At 33.9% G+C, this 20772-nt stretch overlaps 1 protein-coding gene across 1 annotated transcript in view; it reads right to left on the bottom strand.

Annotated features, from left to right (window-relative positions):
• LOC143223664 (solute carrier family 4 member 11-like) overlaps nt 1-20772 on the bottom strand; it is a 151935-nt gene that overhangs the window by 109365 nt on the left and 21798 nt on the right. Inside the window, exon 2 of the mRNA XM_076451912.1 lies at nt 5642-5711. Within this exon, the coding sequence (XP_076308027.1) occupies nt 5642-5711 (70 nt within the window). The remainder of the gene's footprint in view (nt 1-5641; nt 5712-20772) is intronic.

Genomic DNA, 20772 nt, shown 5'->3' with positions numbered 1-20772 from the left:
TATAATATCAGAGCAAGGTTTTTGTGGGTTTTCTGGTTATATAAAACACATCATTTATACTAAAGTGTTAAGTTTTAATTATTGTATGTAACATTCTAACGTACTAGATATAACAACGTTTTAGAAAAATCCTATTTAATATAAATTTTTTTAGCCTTTTATAATAATCATAAAGTTTTGTCACACTCTGAGGCAAGTAGTTTTTATTATGCTTGTAGAGGTTAGCGAACCTTTAAAAATGAGTTGTTAAATATATATATATGCAACCGTGAGCTCTAAATCTGAGCGCTATCGTTGTGATAACGTCTGTATTATGTTTACGACAAGACTAATCTGATGCGCTTCCGTTGTACGTCCTGCTTTGAAAAAAAATCGATCGTTGCTGTTAATAATTTACATTACTGGAGTCTACGATTTCTTCAAGTATTTTCGTTAGGGCTAGAGAAACGGTTCGACTTACTCAAAACTAGTTTATTTTCATCCTCCGTAAGGAGTTTCATAAGGATCTGAACAATGTGCCTACAATGCTACTGTCGCCAATGTTTTAATTTCTGTTGTACAAAATAAGTAATTAATTAATGTGAAAAAGATCAGGGAGGAAAAAATCGTAAACTTTTACCTTATCGAATACAGTGACAACAGATAACGGTCTTTAAGATGGGATACAGTCTTTCTTGCGACACATATCACATAAAATATATAAGTAACAAGTGGTAATACATATGATATTGTTTGTCTGGCGACACTTCTATATAAAATATATAAGCACCAAGTGGCAGTCCTTGAGATGAGATATTGTTTGTTTTCGGACACACGTCTTACTATATAAAATACATAAGTAACAAGAGGCAGTCCTTGAAATGAGATATTGTTTGTCTGGCGACACGTGTCGTACTATATAAAATATATAAGTAACAAGAGGCAGTCCTTGAAATGAGATATTGTTTGTCTGGCGACACGAGTCGTACTATATAAAATATATAAGTAACAAGAGGCAGTCCTTGATATGATATATCTAATACGTCTTATTAGACATGTGTCAATCGGGATATATTTTTATAAAACAGAAATAACACACTTAATAATGATTTCTAATTGTAACACTGTTTTCCAAGTTAGTGACAATCATGTAGTATTTACATCTGTCTATCGACCAGGCATGATCATTATACATTTCTATACACTACATACATGATTAGGAAAACTCCCAGGGTGAGGTATAGGAGTCAGTTCCGAATGCTAATTCCATTTGTAACTTCCCACCAGACACTAAGACTACATGCTAAATTTGATGACAATCGGTCTAGCGGTTCGCTACTTATAAGCGAACACACACACACACATAGTTGTGTAAAATAACAGTTTATACTGGCATGTTGAGTAATTTCAACAGACTGCCTACCAAGTTAATATTAGAAATGTGTTATGTTTACGCATATATTGAGATTTATCGAAAAGAGTAAAAACCAGAAAAAAGGAGACTAGAGCTTGGGGTCATCTAAAAGTAGAAAGGGCTGGAAGACAGAAACTTCGAAGAGAAATATAAATGAAGAAATCAGAAAGTAAAAGGAGAACGGAAGGAAATGGGGAGATGAACGGATGTGCTTTAATGGAAATACATAGATGAAGAAAAATAATAGAGAAAACCGAAAGATACGGAACGAGAAGGTGACTAGGTCAAAAGAAATAAAGCTAAAGGTGTGCATGTTTTCTTATAGCAAAGCCACATCTGACTATCTGCTAAGTCCACGGAGGGGAACCAAACCCCTGATTTTAGCGTTATAAATCCGTAGACTTACCGCTGTACCAGTGGGAGAGAAAGGAAATAGGAAACGCTGGTGAGAATTGTGAAAAATATGGGAAATAAAACGAACCAATATATTATATCTTAACAGATAGCGACAAATACAACCTAAAAAAATAAATAAAATCCAGATTAAGTAATCTGTATCAGCGGTAATTAATGAAAAATCAAATGAAAAACAGAACGATTTGTAAAGCAATATAAAACATCTAATTAAAAAAAAAGTTTTAAACTGTTCAATTAAGCAATGATTATTTTTGAACAGTTCTAAGATATTAATGTTGATTAAGAGAATAAAACACAAAACAACGGGCCCCTGCATGGCCAGGTGGTTAAGGCATTCGACTCGTAACCTGAGGGTCGCGGGTTCGAATCCCAATCACACATAAACATGCTCGCCCTTTCAGTCGTGTGGACGTTATAATATGTCCGTCAATCCTACTATTCATTGGTAAAATAGTAGCCCAAGGGTTGGCAGTGGGTGGTGATGACTAGCTGCCTTCCATCTAGTCTTACACTGCTAAATTAGGGACGGCTAGCCCTCTTGTAGTTTTGAGCGAAATCCAAAAACAAACACAAAAAAAACGTTTTTTAACACAATGAAAGTTAAAATATTTATTATTAGTTACAGCCAAATAGTTTCGGTAACACAGTTACCATCATCAGGACTAATATTTACAGTGTTGACCTTTAATAGGGGTGGAAAGTAAATCGTAAAGGAAGGAATTCTCAATTCAAATAAGTATTCCAATGAAATATTTTCTCAAGAAACTTCGATTTGGTGTTTCTTATATTCCTCATATGATAACATAGTCTGCCAGAAAATAAATTATTAATGATGACATTCTACTATTACAAATATTATTAAATGAGATATATGTTACTCTTACAGAAGATAACAACGGTACGTTGTTACTATTACAGGAGATAATGCATGAGATATTATAAATGTATATTTTTACTATTAAAGAAGCTAATACATGAGGAATTATAATTGTGTGTTGTTACTATTACAGAAGTTAATAAATGAGGTATTGTGAATAACATAATTGTGAAGTAAGCAATGACACCATGGATCAATATTTGTCTTTAAAATATATTTCAAAACAGATTTTTTTGGACAAACATAAAATGTACTTGTAAATTCAAAATATCACTTATATCTTATTATGTTTGTATTATATCTGTGTTATATCTTTATTCTGTTTGTATTATATCTGTGTTATATCTTTATTCTGTTTGTATTATATCTGTATTATGTGTTTGTTTGTTTGTTTTTTGGAATTTCGCACAAAGCTGCTCGAGGGCTATCTGTGCTAGCCGTCCCTAATTTAGCAGTGTAAGACTAGAGGGAAGGCAGCTAGTCATCACCACCCACCGCCAACTCTTGGGCTACTCTTTTACCAACGAATAGTGGGATTGACCGTAACATTATAACGCCCCCACGGCTGGGAGGGCGAGCATGTTTGTCGCGACTCGGGCGCGAACCCGCGACCCTCAGATTACTGTATTATGTGTTATACCTGTTTTATATCTGTGTTACATGTGTATTATGTTCGAATTATATCTGCTGTATTATGTTTTTATTATATCTGTATTATGTTTGTATTATATCTGTGTTATGTTTGTATTATGTCTGTGTTATGTTTGTATTATATCTGTATTATGTTTGGTACTTCAACAGTTTGATCCTTTTACAGCTATGAATTAGTTACTGATTTGGAAATCACCATGGTAACATTCGTTGTTCCGTTTTAACTACGCTTAAAAATACGGCATTGTATTTAGTAATTTTCACAATATTTCTCACTGTGCTTTAATTTTCTGCGATGGCAATTGGCCTAAATTACTTACAATACTATTGCTCATATTATTTCTGTTGTTTTATTTCCAGTTCTACAGAGGCCTGGCATGGCCAGATGGTTAAGTATCTCGACTCTTAATCTGAGGGTTGCGGGTTTGAATCTCGTCGCACCAAACATGCTCGCCCTTTCAGCCGTGGAGCGTTATAATGTGACGGTGAATTCCACTATTCGTTGGTAAAAGAGTTGGTGGTGTGTAGTGATGACTAGCTGCCTTCCCTCTAGTCTTACACTGCTAAATTAGCGGCTAGCGCAGATAGTCCTCGTGTAAGCTTTGCGCCAAATTAAAAAAAAGTCAAACCAGTTCTGCGGAGAAAAAGTTTGCTCCGCATATTTTACGTTATCTCATAGTTTAATATTATCAAGTGAGCTATGGTATACTCAGAATAAATATTATTACTAATTTACTTACAATATTACCCAACCCCCTCGAGTTTCCAGTTAGTTCAGTATATTAAGCTAGGAATAATATTGTTTGTTACTTATTGTAACTTACAAATCAACTAACGTTTACTCTTGAGTTAATAAAGAACGTTTCTCGGTATGATGAAAGCATATTTTCAAGAACAAAGTAAAAAAGAGAAGTACGATTATTTTTGGTTTCAGTTTTGCTTCCAGTCAACCCAGCCGCGTCATAATAATGTGTAGGAAACAAATAACGAAATATGAGTGCTAATGATAAAATGCATTTTACGAAAGAAACGATTATAAATCTCGCTCCTTTGACACATAAAACAATTCCACTTTGAAAATATGCCTTAAGGACCTATGTTAAGTTCTTGAACTGATCGTTCTTTTTCTAAAAGATATATATCTATATATTTATAATAATACTGACTGTGCTCTGTTGTTTATCCATAGGATTGCTTCATAGGATGTGGAAAGACCTTCACCAAACTTAGTATGGTGATTCATTAACATAATAAATTAAATATAATTATGTCCGTGACGGGGTACATGAAAATTTTAAGTTTTGCACCTAGCGGTTTTCATAGGCGTTTTTTTTGCGTATTTTTTACCACTACTTCACCCCTGTTGATGGAGCTTCACAAAAATGAAGGTTTGTCAGGTCCACGCCAGGATATATGAGAACTTGAGGTTTCATATTTTGCGGTTTTTATGTTGTTCTTTTTATACAATTATATAAAAGTGAAGCAACTTTTCATGTCTTGATTTCTACAACTTCCAGTTAGTATATATATATATGTTATAACCATAAATTCTTAAGCGATAAACAAAACACATCAACATGAAACAAAATACGCTGCATATTTTTAAAAACTATCCTGGCGTATTTTGTTTCATGTTGATATGTTTTGTTTACGGTTTAAGAACTTATAATTATAATATACTGTAAAAACCCCTTGTTCACATAAAGACCTCGTATCACCACTATTCGCTTGTTGTTGTTTTTTCACAATAAATCCACAAAACAGAATAACTGCTCTGAGAACCAAGTCCAGTATTTTAGTGTTGTAAGTCGGTAAGCATACCACTGTTCCTTCCTAATACAACTTGCACATAATCTTCTAAACTGAATAGAAAAACCTGCAGGGAGGTGTGAAACTACCGATAAAAAACATCCTCAGTATTAAGTCACCTGACCTATTTCTTATAAGGTCATTTTGAACTATGATTTTTAAGAACTATTTCTGCCAAATTTTAGCATTTTAACTAATTTACCTGTTAGTTTTTAAAATTACTGAAAACATGAATAAGCATAATAAATATTTCATTTCAAACGTTCTAGGTTTTTCCATAAAGTCTTTGAACATTTGTTTCTGAAGTTTCATGTTACAATTCGAGACTAGGGATTACCAACAATAGCTCAATTTTTTCACCTTTTAAGTTCTGTGAGTCTTATTCTCTATTACTATTTTGTTCCACAAACAACAGTTTGACCTTCTATGTTTACCAATATTCATGAATAGATGTAACCAGTCTATAGCTAGTTAGGAGGTGAGTATAAACTTACTAGAGTCGTGAGTAAAGATAACATCCTTGGCTTCCGTCATGCAGAAAGTTGTTTCCTTTGTATCCAGAACCTATTAATGATAATAAACATTAATTAGTCACGATCCAGGACCTTTTAATAACCGAATACTAGTCAGTAGTGATCCAGGACCTATTAACAGTTATAAATATTAGTTACTCGATTGTTGTGACTTGTTAAAAACTGTAATATTAGTTACTCGATTTTCATGACTTGTTAAAAACTGTACACATTAGTTACTCGATATTCAAGACTTGTTAAAAACCATAAACATTAGTTACTTGATATTCAAGACTTATTTAAAAACATAAACATTAGTTACTCGATATTCAAGACTTATTAAAAAACATAAACATTAGTTACTCGATATTCAAGACTTATTAAAAAACATAAACATTAGTTACTCGATATTCAAGACTTATTAAAAAACATAAACATTAGTTACTCGATATTCAAGACTTGTTAAAAACCATAAACATTAGTTACTCGATATTCAAGACTTGTTAAAAACCATAAACATTAGTTACTCGATATTCAAGACTTATTTAAAAACATAAACATTAGTTACTCGATATTCAAGACTTATTAAAAACATAAATATTAGTTACTCGATATTAAAGACTTATTAAAAAACATAAACATTAGTTACTCGATATTCAAGACTTATTTAAAAACATAAACATTAGTTACTCGATATTAAAGACTTATTAAAAAACATAAACATCAGTTACTCGATATTCAAGACTTATTTAAAAACATAAACATTAGTTACTCGATATTAAAGACTTATTAAAAAACATAAACATTAGTTACTCGATATTCAAGACTTATTTAAAAACATAAACATTAGTTACTCGATATTCAAGACTTATTGAAAACATAAACATTAGTTACTCGATATTCAAGACTTATTTAAAAACATAAACATTAGTTACTCGATATTCAAGACTTATTAAAAAACATAAACATTAGTTACTCGATATTCAAGACTTATTTAAAAACATAAACATTAGTTACTCGATATTCAAGACTTATTTAAAAACATAAACATTAGTTACTCGATATTCAAGACTTATTTAAAAAACATAAACATTAGTTACTCGATATTCAAGACTTATTTAAAAACATAAACATTAGTTACTCGATATTCAAGACTTATTTAAAAACATAAACATTAGTTACTCGATATTAAAGACTTATTAAAAAACATAAACATTAGTTACTCGATATTCAAGACTTATTTAAAAACATAAACATTAGTTACTCGATATTAAAGACTTATTAAAAACATAAACATTAGTTACTCGATATTCAAGACTTATTTAAAAACATAAACATTCGTTACTCGATATTCAAGACTTATTTAAAAACATAAACATTAGTTACTCGATATTCAAGACTTATTTAAAAACATAAACATTAGTTACTCGATATTCAAGACTTGTTGAAAACATAAACATTAGTTACTCGATATTCAAGACTTGTTGAAAACATAAACATTAGTTACTCGATATTCAAGACTTATTGAAAACCTTAAATCACTGTAGCTCAATTACAATTACAATTCATATTTCAGATGAATGTCACATTTGCGACTGAAGTTCTCTGTCGCCAACTGTGCACCGACTGCTTACTTGTTTAAGAATACTCTACAAAAATATATTTGGTTACTTATTTATTTAGGCTAGATTTCTTTATTTACAAAGAGTTTCCTTCAAAGGGTGCAGATGTTGAAAGATACCCCATGGGTTGGATCCAGAAAGTCTTTTCGTACTTACTATAAGCTTCGACTGGAAGACTACCATGTAATGTCTTTAGACACGCGTAGAACAACATTGTTCTTAAACACTAAGGGCGGAAGATGTGCTTAAGGAAATTATAACTTTCATTACTTTTGTTTCATCAATTTTTAGTGTAAATATTTATGGGATTGCAAAGCAACACAAGTGAGAATTTATACTTTTACTGTTTTACATCAGAATACATTCTATTCACAATAAAATAATAATAATGTGCGTACTTAATTATACATGACCTGCAAATGGCCTTGTCCCTTGGTAAATGACAGAAAACAAACAAGGCAGAACTAGACTCCAAACATCTATTATTTATGGTTCTTGTTTGTAAATGTACAATGTTTATCAGGTTGTTTCACAGAGCTTTTAATTCCGTTTAAAGTTCGTGTTTTCTTTGAATTTAATAAAATTAGAAAACAATAATTAAGAGAGACTAAAATGATTTTTTAAACACAGAAACTTGCAGTCTACCAATTACCTTGTGCGGATTAACAACAAACTTGAAGCAAACCATTAGTAATGCTAAGTGCTACGAACTTGTACATTTTCTTTCACCAATACAATGTTTTTCCATTATTTTGTTTTAATATAATTATATATATTTAAACCAAATCAAAGATGTCTAGCGATAAATTCAAAACTAAAGCCGTTACTTATAACAACTTGAAATTGTGTAAACTTATTATAATTTAATGAATAACTAATTACATATGTAAAAATAAAAAAAAATAGATCATAACATCACTAACTATACAGAGCTTATTCCCTTTGTCACTCGGCCGAAAACGCTTTCATGTTTCTCTTTTTTGGTACTGTCTCTTAGCAATAAAACTATCATCTAATTGTTCTCAGGGCAACTGTGGTGTTTATGTTGATTTGTTAGAAAGGTTTATTTTTTATCTTTATATTTTTGATAACTATGGTTATATAACAGCAAAATAGTTTAGTTCAGAACTTTTATGACGTTGAATTGTAGCCAAAAGTAAAATAAAACTTATCGAGTCGTGTTTCACATAAGCCTAACATAACGTTTACATGTTAAATCAAACTGCAAAAAGGCTTAGTATTACTGATATTATAAAATCAATGTTTAAAAATGTTTAAATATTCTTTTGGCATTTTAACATAATTTGACATTAAAACATAAAGAGAAATAAACGTTTATTACTACCAAATATGTTTGATCCTTCGTACAGTCGAAAGAGTTGAAAGATGAGAATTTATGTTGGAATGTCAACACTAGGTTTTCTACTTCCTCACCTAAAATACAGTGAAAAGGCTCAATACTGATATTTAAGTCTCTTTCACAGTGTGCACTAACCTTTATTTCTTCATGATAACATTTCATTTATCTGCGTAGCTGTTATAAAAATGTGGTGATTAAAGAAGTATCTCGAGACTGATTAAATAAATGAAAAGTATGTGGATTTTGGAGACACAGACAAATTCGTATTAGTTAAATTCTATAATTTCGTTGTTATGTATTACAATTTATTTTGGACAAGTCTCCGATTTATTATGTTACCTATATTAACGTATTACTGTTTCAAATAACTGGAAATTTTAGTTTTAATTTAGAAGTTAATTAAACGTTATTATGTATTAAATGTATGATATTTGCCAACAAGACTAATATACACAATATTCTTTTTCAAAACAAATGTATTTTAATACACAAACAAAAAATACTATTTATAATAACGGTTATCACTAATAAAGTAATAATCAAAACAAATGATGGTTTATATACATGAGTTTTACAATCTTACAGACAACAAAAATTTATATCAGGTCTAGAATTGAATATTTTATTCATAATTCGGGTCCACGACGTGAAAATTAATTCTGACTTCATATTGTTGCACCTGATTTAAGCTAATTGGTTCCGTTGGCCTAACGCCGCTTATAAGCTGACTTTTACCGATGAAGATATTTAATATCCTCATAGAAATAATAACGACCGAAGTGATTTACTGAAGTTAAACGGTTTTTAATGTTCGAAATTTATAAATGCTTCTGATCCAGTTTTGTAGTTTTCCGATTAATAGGCGTTAATAGCTTTTGAGGCCTTTAGCGCACTGACTGTAGCTGACCAGTAATATTAATATTATTTGTCTCTCGGCGTGTTGGATTTTATATACCAATCACGTTTTGCAACAATACTGTCAGTCAATAGTATTACATACACAACTACTACATTGTAGATTCTTACACTCAAGAACCTTCTATAAATTTCGAGAACAGGCAGGACGTGAGTAAAACACAATTAAGAATATATATCACATGAAAAAAATAAACCATTACAGAGCCAGACACTAAAATAAATGTACAATAATAAATATGTTACACATTCAACAATGGTTTCCCGTGTCCTCCAGTGATACAGCGAAATGTCTGCTGACTTACAATATTAGAATATGGATTTCGATAACTGTGGTGGACAGAGAACAAATAGCCCATTGTGTAGCTTTCTGGTTAATTATAAACAAACAAAGAATGGTTTCTTGCCATTTTTGATGGGAGTTAATACTAGTTTATCAGTAAATTACAAACGTATATTTTTTTCAAAAATATCTGCGGTAATATAACTCCAAAAGCGTTGGGAATATTGGTCTATAAAAAAACATCAACATTAACAAGCGCTAATGAATAACGAGACAGTGTCACAGAAAATCAGTTAGAAGTTACATGTTGGATTTTAACCAACAACACCTACTACCATTTGTCGACTGCAGCCAGTTGTGGGCGAGATAATCATCGCTAACTTTTCTTTTAAGATTTTAGAAGTAACATAATAGTAGGAATGAATTTTTATTAAGATCTACTTTTAATATCTACCTTTTTAAACATCCTTTCTCTACACTTTAGGCAATTATCATCAAGTAGTAAGAACTATATATATAATTATTACAGAACTGTTTCGGCAATGCAATTTTTTGCTATTATCATCATACGAATATCAATGGTGCGTATCCAATCACTGAGAATTAATAGACTCGGCAGCGCATTAGCCAAGATGATTAAACGAGCATGAAACAGGAGGAAACATTAAAAATGTTTTCTGCTATTCTAACGCGAGAAACTTTTAAATGAACCCAACTAAGAAAAATCTAAAAGTGTGGAATACAGTAAAACACTAGGCGTTTTGGAATCTTGAAACATCAATAACTTGAGAGCTAAAAAACACTTTAATAGTGTGTTATATAACCAGATATTCTTGTTGAAGTTGTTTTCCCAAATAACGTGTTTTTTACATTAGCATAATTGTTCTAGTGTTGTGTGATTGACCAATGTCTTGACCTCGACCTTTCCCCAATAGTGAAGAGGTTTTTTAACGTTGTATGAAGACATTTTGTATGTTGTACTACACCCTGAATTGTTCTATTAATAATAATACACAACAAGCCGAAGCATACTGTAGTTGTTCTGTTATACACTGAAGAGTAAGATACGCATTTGATACCAATGTGAACAACGCCTTGTGAATGTCCAGAGTTTTGATCTCCAATCGGTGTTTGCTACTTTCATTACAAGTTAGTAAATCAATGATATTCGTATTTTACATATGTGAATGTTTGTCCACGAGAACCGAGACGTTGGAAGAGTTTGTAGCTACTGATGACAAGGCCAAAGACTACGACATGTACTGGATTTGACATTTTAAAATACTGACTTCATGAATTTATCATTTAATGGACAAAGAGAAAGAATTAAATGCACCAAATCAATGAACAGTTTTAAGTTTCTGGGGCACTAAGAAAACTCTCTGTCTATTAACCCTTACGAATCGTCACTTGCAATTGCAAATATGGAGACATCTTGTTGAAAACATGAAAGCCTTTTAACCTTTTTTCTGTCAGGTAATATTCTTCCGCGGGTCTTGTTATTGTTGTACTGAACATGTTCATCCAATAATGCTGCAAATAGCAAAGCAACATTTTGAAAAAGTCATCTGCAGACAACAAAACAAAGGGAAAGCACAAGGTCAAGGCCATAAAGCTTCGGAGAAAAGGAAATTTTTTAGAAAAATGGTAATAATTGTATGAAGCCATCTTAAGATTCATCTCAAGGAACCAGAGGGGAAGTATGAGTTTTCCATTGCTCCAAGGTCCACCACTGTTACAAACAAGAGGAAGCTGATAGCCTATGACAAGTCGACAGATATTCATGTTCTGGTCAAACCTAAACAAACCCCAGGAGATGCACTCCACCTTTCAACAAAGATGAATCTGTTACTTCAGAAGACTGGGTTGATGATCCTTATTAAAATCACAGGAAAGTCGTCATCCTTTTAGGGATGGCACTGGTAAATACTGTCCTAGAAGATAGAACAGTTGAAGACGTGTAAAGACATTGTGGGGGGTTTCGTGGCAAATTTTGTTCATGCAAATATGGCCACGATAAAGCGAGACTATTCCTTGATCATTAGGAAGAGGGTTATTTGAAGAAGGAAAAAGTGCACAGGTGCCAGTGAGATAAAGTACTATTTTGATGACGGTACTGATCTCAAATGTGTTCCTCAGAAGTAGTTTCTGTCTCACATACAAACAAAAGAAGAGTTGACAAGATACCTGGCTGATGAGACCCTACACCACTTCTCAGTTTTCAATAAAACAGACTTTACTGTAGTTTTTGGTACATAACAAAGAACGATGGTGGGAAACCTATTGAGCATCTACAACATATAGAAGGGAAAGCCTAGACATTTATAATTCCTTATGCCATAGATGTCAGTGTTCCGGTGCACATCTGTACATTTCTTCACCTGACACAGCTATCCTTTTACTACTTACTTACTTGTACCCGCAAATATATCCAAACACTAAATTTCTGAGTGGAAATTGTCCATGTAAAACATATATCCCAGTCAAGTTTGCGTGTCAAGCTCTCGGTATGGAGAAAGTCAAAGCTTTATTAGGATTTCATACCTTAACTAGAGCAGACATAATTGGGAGATTCTCTGATATGACAAAACAAAAAAGCTTTAAGATATAATTTACCTCTTCCATGCAAACTCTTTATGTTTTGTTGAGTTTGGGCCATGAGGAAGTCCATCTCGTAATAAAACACTAGAGGCATTTGAGAAACTTGTGTGTAGACTCAAAAGTCCCAGAACAACCTAAATAAAAATGTTGACTGTGATGGTACATGTTCTCTTAAAAAGCGCAAATGATAAAAAACTACGAAGAACTCATGCAATATTGAGACAACCTGTATTAAGAGCACATTATGTTGCAATAATATCGACACATACTGATGATTCAGTGCCTAATTTATCGTCCCCAATAAAGTGTGGATGGACAGCTGTTGACGGCAAACTCGTTCCAGTCTGTGCTTCCATACTTTATTGTCCATCAAACGTTCTTGTCACAAGAAAAGCAGAACAACCAGGTACCGCTGTGTAATAGCCAACCTATCTCGTGCAGAACTCTGTGGCTGCTGTAATGAGTTTCAAAATAAAAGACATCGAGATGTTTTCGATATTATCGACATGTCTGGTGAAAAATGTGACTGTCATCTATCACTAATAATAATTATATTCAATGGAATACGTCTGTAAAACTTGCCTTTTCTTACTTTAGCCACAGATATAAACCAGTTCATTAACAATAACCTCCCATCCCCAGTTGCATGTCTGTGGATTTATACTAATGTTGCTCGGTTTTGTTACCCGTGGTGAGCGGAACACGGATAGTCTCTTATGTAGCTTTGTGCATAATAACAAAACAAATGAGACAAAAGGACAAAAATATTGTCTCCTAGTGGCACAACGGTATGTCTGCAGACTAACATTACTTGCGTTTTTTCCGTGAAAAAAGTAAAGCGAAGAGAACTAAAATGTGAATAAAGTAATTCTCAATGATCATAATATTTTTATTTTTGACAGAAATTTTCGGATTTGAACCCTGTCAAGGCTTAGTTATCCCCTTCATGCTCTTTATTTTTGTCAAGGCTTTGTTACAAAATTTTCACACACAGTTAGACAAAAGCACTACTTGCTCACAACTGGTCCTAGGGTTGAACCAAAAGTCTACAAGAAAAACAGATAACTGCCATCAACTCTTGTTCTTGTCTTACGGAATAGTAAAATTTGACTGTCACTCGTATCGCACCTAATGATTCTAGAGCATTTTTTGCGGCAAAGGACCACGATACATGAACCTTCTATTCAAAGTTCAAGCATTAGGCCACATCCAGACTTTATGTTTCACGTCTTAGTTTTATTTCATTCACAGTTCATAAGATTTTGATTTTCCTCGAAAACTTAGAGTTCTCAATATTTTAAGGAAGAGTTAACTAAAACAAATTAACTCGAGTACGATTTACTGATCAAACAAGTTAAATCTCCACAAATGTGCTTCTTTGTAACTTTGAGTTATTGAACCGGAAATTAATGCTCCTTTAACACGACGAAACCTAATTGTAAAGAAAAATCACAAAACTAAGAGTTCTGTAACTTTCGTTTTCTTACCAAAAATGTCCTACATTGATTTTAACCTACTCAAGGCCCGGCATGGCCAAGCGTGTTAAGGCGTGCGACTCGTAATCTGAGGGTCGCGGGTTCGCATCCCGGTCGCGCCAAACATGCTCGCCCTTTCTGCCGTGGGGGCGTTATTATGTGACGGTCAATCCCACTATTCGTTGGTAAAAGAGTAGCCCAAGAGTTGGCGGTGGGTGGTGATGACTAGCTGCCTTCCCTCTAGTCTTACACTGCTAAATTAGGGACGGCTAGCACAGATAGCCCTCGAGTAGCTTTGTGCGAAATTCCAAAACAAACTAACCTACTCAAAATTAGCCGACCATTATCACATCTTTCTGGACCATTCTTTAATACATACATCTTATTAAAGGTTACAAACTAGAAACAAAATACGTATTTTTGATATTTTTACTTTTTAACATCAACGAGTAGCACATTTCTTTTCTTTTTTTTGGAATTAGGTGCATTAATGATGCTAATTATCTTAAATTTCATCAATTTTATTTTGACACTATTTAACCCGTTGAATGAAACTGCAGAAAACATCTTATGACTTCTCCAAGAAAGAGTTTTTCTGATCGACATTAACTTCTATCATTCTAATAATTTTAGGGTTAGTGCGCCAATATTTCTTCGCCTTAGAATAATCAGTTTACAAACGTATAAATTGCATGAGTCATCTAATTATCTAACATAGTTTCTGATGTTTATACATCCGTTTATTTAAACTATTAATTTAAATATTTCAAAATAACTGTTGTTGCCCTACACAAGTAGAATGTCAGCCTACGAAAAATGTTCTAATCCATCTCAATGACTTTCCACGTAACTGGTATACATGTAGGCATGCAAAAGAGAAGGGGGTAACACGAACTTTTAGGTGTGTGTTTTTTATAGGAAAACCACAGTGGACTATCTGTCCGCCGTGTCTACCGAGAGGAACCGAATTCCTGATTTTGAGTATTGTAAGTCCGAAAACTTAATGCTGTTCCAATGGGGAAACTCACAAGAAATGATTTTTCCTGTGAGTATCTATCTACCAGTACAAAGTGAAAATGGTCCGGCTCGACCCTGTGTAATATCAACCTCTCTCCAGATTTTATGTACCTTTCACGTTACTTTGTTTTTGTTTACTTTGATGTTAATCGGAAAAATAACAATGCATTAATAAATAAATAAACGATGAAATGAAAAAAATATAATTATATTAAAAACTGGCAAGTGTGTAATACGTTGAAAGACTCTAATACCATTATGATTGGCCTAATTTAACAAATGCTACTTAACCAAGTAATTTATGCAAATGAAGGAAAATACGAGAGATAGTCTCATATATATATATATATATTAGTTTATTATAACTAAAAACTAGCCGAAACAAATATAAATTAAATAATAATAAATAAACGCTGCACATTACAACTTGTACTCTGGGGTCCTTTTGATTAGTGCAGCGTTTTTTATTTAATTTTGTTTCGGCTTGTTTTTAGGTTGAAACAAAGCTTTGGATTTGCTGTTTTTAATGCAGTCCTTCCATTTGATTTTGTTTACTTAACTTTAATAGTATTAATTTTATCCTACTTATATATATACTCTTCAAAAAAAGAAACGCAAAAGGCAAAATATGAGACAAATTGTTAACAAGTTTATTCCGGGTAGTTCTGCATGACATGTGTGAAACTGTGCACATTCACTGCTGAACATCCAAAGTCTGCAAAGGCGAAGTCCACGCTCACTAGGTGAAGTTTAACGTCCCTCAACGTCAATAACGAGTATGCCCCACGTGAGCATCAATAACTGCTTGGCATCTCCTGCTCATGGAAGCGATGAGATGACGAATCACATCCTGTGGAATGGCTGTCCACTCAGCCTGCAAAGCTGCTGCAAGCTGAGGTAGAGTCTGCGGTTGAGGTTGTCGCCGTTGCAGACGTCGGTCCAACTCGTCCTAAAGATGTTCGATGGAGTTTAAATCTGGTGATCTGGAGGGCCAGGGAAGAACGTTGATGTTGTGGTGTCTCAAGAATACAGTGGTGAGTCGGGCTGTGTGAGGACGGGCGTTGTCATGTTGAAAAACATCGTTGACGTTCACCATGATGGGTTGCACATGGGGCCTAAGAATCTCGTCGACGGTTGCGTACGGTCTGATCGGAAATCCTACGCAGCCCTGGTATGGTTGAGGCAGTAGACGTCGCAGTGGTGGTCCTATCCCGAAGGTGACGTAATCGGATGTTGCGATCTTGTGCAGGCATGGTCACACGAGGTCTGCCAGATCGTGAACGGTCACGAGTTGATCCATGTTGTTGGTGACGATTCCATAGCCTTGTGATGGTGCTTGAGTGGACATTCACAGCTCTGGCAACATCTGATCGAGATTCGCCTGCTTACAAGCGACCAATGACGTTGTTGCGTTGTGCTTCAGTCAGTCTTGGCGTAACTGTATTGCGTGTCGATGGCTTAACACTGAGCTATGGAAACCGAAAACCCGGCACTTTCATAAGGATTTTGCACATGTTGCACTTGCAGAACATGCAGATCTCTCAAACAAATTTATTGGACACGAATGCATTTTGGCGAAAAATCCGATGTTTTCCTCCGTTTTCAAAGTGCACAACTTTTATTGTCATTTTGGTCTGACAATCAGTGCCTTAACACATGTAACATCACGTACTCTGAGCTTGTAACGTTATTACATATATTTCTCTTTAAAATAACAAAAATATCCTTTTTGCGTTTCCTGTTTTGAAGAGTATATATGTCTACGGATTTACAACGCAAAATCAGCGGTTCGATTCCCCTCGGTGGGCTCATCAGATAGCCCGATGTGGCTTTGCTACAAGAAAGCACATTTGTTGTGTGTTTTACAACCGTCTGTTATTGTTGGCACTTTTTCTAAAATAATAAAAGTATTAAATTTTAAAAATCAATAAGTTTCTTTTCGAATTTCTCGCAAAGCTACACGAGGGCTATTTGCACTAGCCGTTCCTAATTTAGCAATGTAAGACTAGAAGGAAGGCAGCTAGTATCATTACCCACCACCACCTCTTGGGCTACTCTTTTACCAATGAATAGTGGGATTGACCGTCACATTATAATGCAAGAGCGAGCATGTTTGGTATGACAGGGATAAACAATAAGTAACAATACATAATGTCTACATAAAATGGTTCATTGAATGATCAAGCTGTTTCTTATTAATTTTATATCATACTTAGGTTCTCAAGTATCTTAAGAACCATATTGTGGCAGCATCGAATGTGGAAAAGATTCACTGTAAATGCGTCCCCATTGTAATAATTGTCTTTCTTTTCATGAATTAATACAGTAAACAATATACAACTTTTTTTACTGATTTTAGGTGCGTATTCAACTGTACATTCGTCAAAACACCGTAAACTATGTTATTATTCCCTCCCCCACAAAAAAAATCAGTCTGTTGTAGAGGTTACAAAAAACAACTATTTAGTTAAACGTACGTTTAATGAAATTCGTTGGTTGAAAACGAACCTTCAACAAATAAAACTGTGATGTAAGTGTTTCATTCTTATTCAAAATTTGCTAATAAAACTCAAGTTTACTACAAAGGTGTCAAAATCTTTTGCTATATAATGTTTGAAAACATTGAAAGACTGGTGAACACAAAAAACTGTACAAGTTATGTCTGCTGCGAACCTTAGTTCTGAAGAAATATCTAGCCATCGACTTGACAGATGACAGCAAGAAGAGTAAATAATAGTACGTACCACTTCAGGATATTTCACGAAGCCAAAAAGGCACTTTGTATTCGCAACTCTGAAGTCAATATTGTACTTTCAAAGCGACGAGGTGTGAACGTTGGAAATTCTTATCACGATGACATGGAAGGTGCAAAAATTACAAATAAAATTGCACATGTAATTAATTCTACATTTGTTGAGGTCAACTTATTTTGGCGAATCACAAAATATAACCAAAAGAAAGAGAAGACATTGTGTTTCGAACAAGTAATTTTTCTTATGACTTTCTTGTTCTCAGCTCAGGACATGGTGAATATTTTGTTTGGTTTTTGAATTCTCTGTTGAGGTATTTGAGGCTATCTGTCCCAGTCGTTCCTGATTTTGAGATGGTAGGCTGAAGGAAGTGCAACTAATCAATAAAACCCATTGCCATCTCTTGGGCTACTCTTAGGGCAGTGAATTGTTAGATTTAGCATGACATCATAACGCCCCACGGTTGAAAGAGTGAACACGTTCGGTGACAGAATTCGACCTCAACTCATTCAATTTGCTAATCGAGTGCCCTAACCACCAGGCCATGCTAGGTAGCCATTGTGAATAAAATTGCGAAAGTGTTTGACTTTTGAGGATTAGAAAATATGTATTGGAAACAAACAAACTTGACTTAGTGTGTACAAATGAGGCATAATTAAACGTTGGAATTTAGAATGACGTTGTTCCGAAACGAAGCGACATGTTTGGTGTGAGGGATTTCCTCCTATTCATTTTCTGTGCAGTACACATGCTCCAAGTCATCTGATCGCTCGGTTTCTTATTTTGTTGCTGAGGTGATGAACTTCTCTTTGCAAAAAGTGAGGGGGAAAAAAAAAAGAGAGAGACATTGATTTTGTAAAGTCCTGAAATACACACAACACTAGCTGGTCTGCATGTAGATGCTTCTAAGATCCAAGTATCTACAATTAACTGATCACTAAAATTTTCAATAAATTTGTTCAGTGCGTTTTCAGTGTTTGTTTGGCAGACATGATCGACACGTGGTACTGCCATAACAAAAAAACGCTTTTCACGCTTTTTGATCGTGATAGGAGTAACAGTCAAGTCCAACAGTACAATTTGAATAGACTACCAGTGGGTGGTTGTTGATGGTTACTGGCTAGTGTTTCCTCTAGTCTATCACTTCAAAATTAGGGACAGCTAACTAGATAACCTTCGAATAATTTCACACGAAATTCACCAAACAAATATTCTTTACGTATTTTTTATGGTGACATGAACCGTCTTCTTCCAATGTAAGTTTGAGTAAATAAAGTAGAATGGAATTTAAAAAACAACACACAGCCAGGCAGACAAACACTCAGAACAGCGTTAAAAATAGAGAACTATTGGTTTTAATCTTTTATAAACATAGTATTTATTTTTCACAAATCTGTGGATACATGGTTCGCGCTCTGTTGCCAATAAAGAAGACAACAAGAACAAAATTCAATCCGCGCTTTGAGGCTATAAAAGTGATGGTCAAATCCCACACTGCGGTGAAACAGTGGTAATCTAAGAAGAGGTGATGGGTACTGTTGATTGGTTAGCTTACTTGTAGCCTGTTAGTTCAGATTTAAGGACCATTCGCAGATTTTTTTTTAGCGTAGCTTTGCGCGAAAAATGTGTCGCAAGAACTCTTTTAAAAACAACTAACTTTAAAGACATATTACAGACAGTAAGATATAGAGTATTGTATGTAACAAGGTTTTACAGCTGGGTGGTTCGACAATATTACATTCAGCGATACTATTGGTTGGCCGTTTAGCACTATTAATGAATTGCGTTTGGCAGAGGTTTACTGAGTAGTTGTAACAGTTGAATTTCACACGTGGACAGTTCAACAACGCTACTGAGGTTTCACGAATAAGTAGTTTAACAAAGTTAAGTGTTAATAGTTTCGTTTTGAGTTTACTTATCGATTGTAAGTATTATTTTATTACAAGTTACAGCATTAGTGAATATTTTAAAAATAGTTTAGACGTTTCAACTGCTCGTGCGATCATTTTTATGTACCACTTATAATTGTACCAGTGATCGTAATTGTAATGTTGAATTTCACATGCAACTGGTTCAACTATATTACCGCGACTTTCGAGAGCAGGTAATTTAACAACGTTAGTATTAATTGAATTTCACACGCAGTTGGTTCAACTATATTTTTATTGTTTCACGAGTAGGTAGTTTGTCAACAATAAATCACATGCACGTAACATCAGTAACGCTAATGCATGATATAATTAATTTTGCAGACACATAGATCAACTATTCTACATTTTACTAGTATTAAACAAATAACTAATTTCAAAAGCAAGGTGCTGAGATTTCACGTAGTCAAACAATGTCACGTTTAGTGGGATTTCACAGGCGATGGTTTAACAATGCTACGTTTAGTGGGATTTCATAGGTGATGATTTAACAATGTTAGGTTAGTGGGATTTCACAGGCGATGGTTTAACAATGTTACGTTTAGTAGGATTTCACAGGCTATGGTTTAACAATGTTAAGTTTAGTGGGATTTCACAGGCTATGGTTTAACAATGTTAAGTTTAGTGGGATTTCACAGGCGATGGTTTAACAATGTTAAGTTTAGTGGGATTTCACAGGCGATGGTTTAACAATGTTAAGTTTAGTGGGATTTCACAGGCGATGGTTAAACAATGCCATGATTATGTATCTCAGAACGGCTGGTATGGGTATTAACACTTTTACTGCTAAGCGGAGAACAACGTTTCGACCTTCCTAGGTCATTTTTAGGGCTTAAGTCTTAGGGACGAGAGTATAAACGGGTATGGTATTATAGGGGCGTTGCAGTGGGATGTTAGGTTATTAATTAGTATAGGCATAAAGGTGTTCCTTTATATTGGTTTAATTATGGTTTTAGTTGTTGTATAAATAGGACTTCTTTGAATTTACGTTTGTTTATATTTGTTTCCCTACTTAGTATCTGGATATTTTCTATGGTTACGTTGTGTTTATATGATTTGCAGTGTTCATAAATGTGCAAAGGTGTTTTTTTTGTGTTCGTTGAATCTGAGTTCCATTTTTCTGCTTGTTTCTTTGATATAGAAGTCGTGGCAATTTTGGCAT

This window comes from Tachypleus tridentatus, chromosome 8 (genome assembly GCF_004210375.1).
Source record: "Tachypleus tridentatus isolate NWPU-2018 chromosome 8, ASM421037v1, whole genome shotgun sequence".
In the NCBI taxonomy this organism is placed as follows: Eukaryota; Metazoa; Arthropoda; class Merostomata; order Xiphosura; family Limulidae; genus Tachypleus; species Tachypleus tridentatus.
The sequence above is the reverse complement of the archived record's forward strand: the minus strand, read 5'-3'. Positions and strand labels throughout refer to the sequence as shown.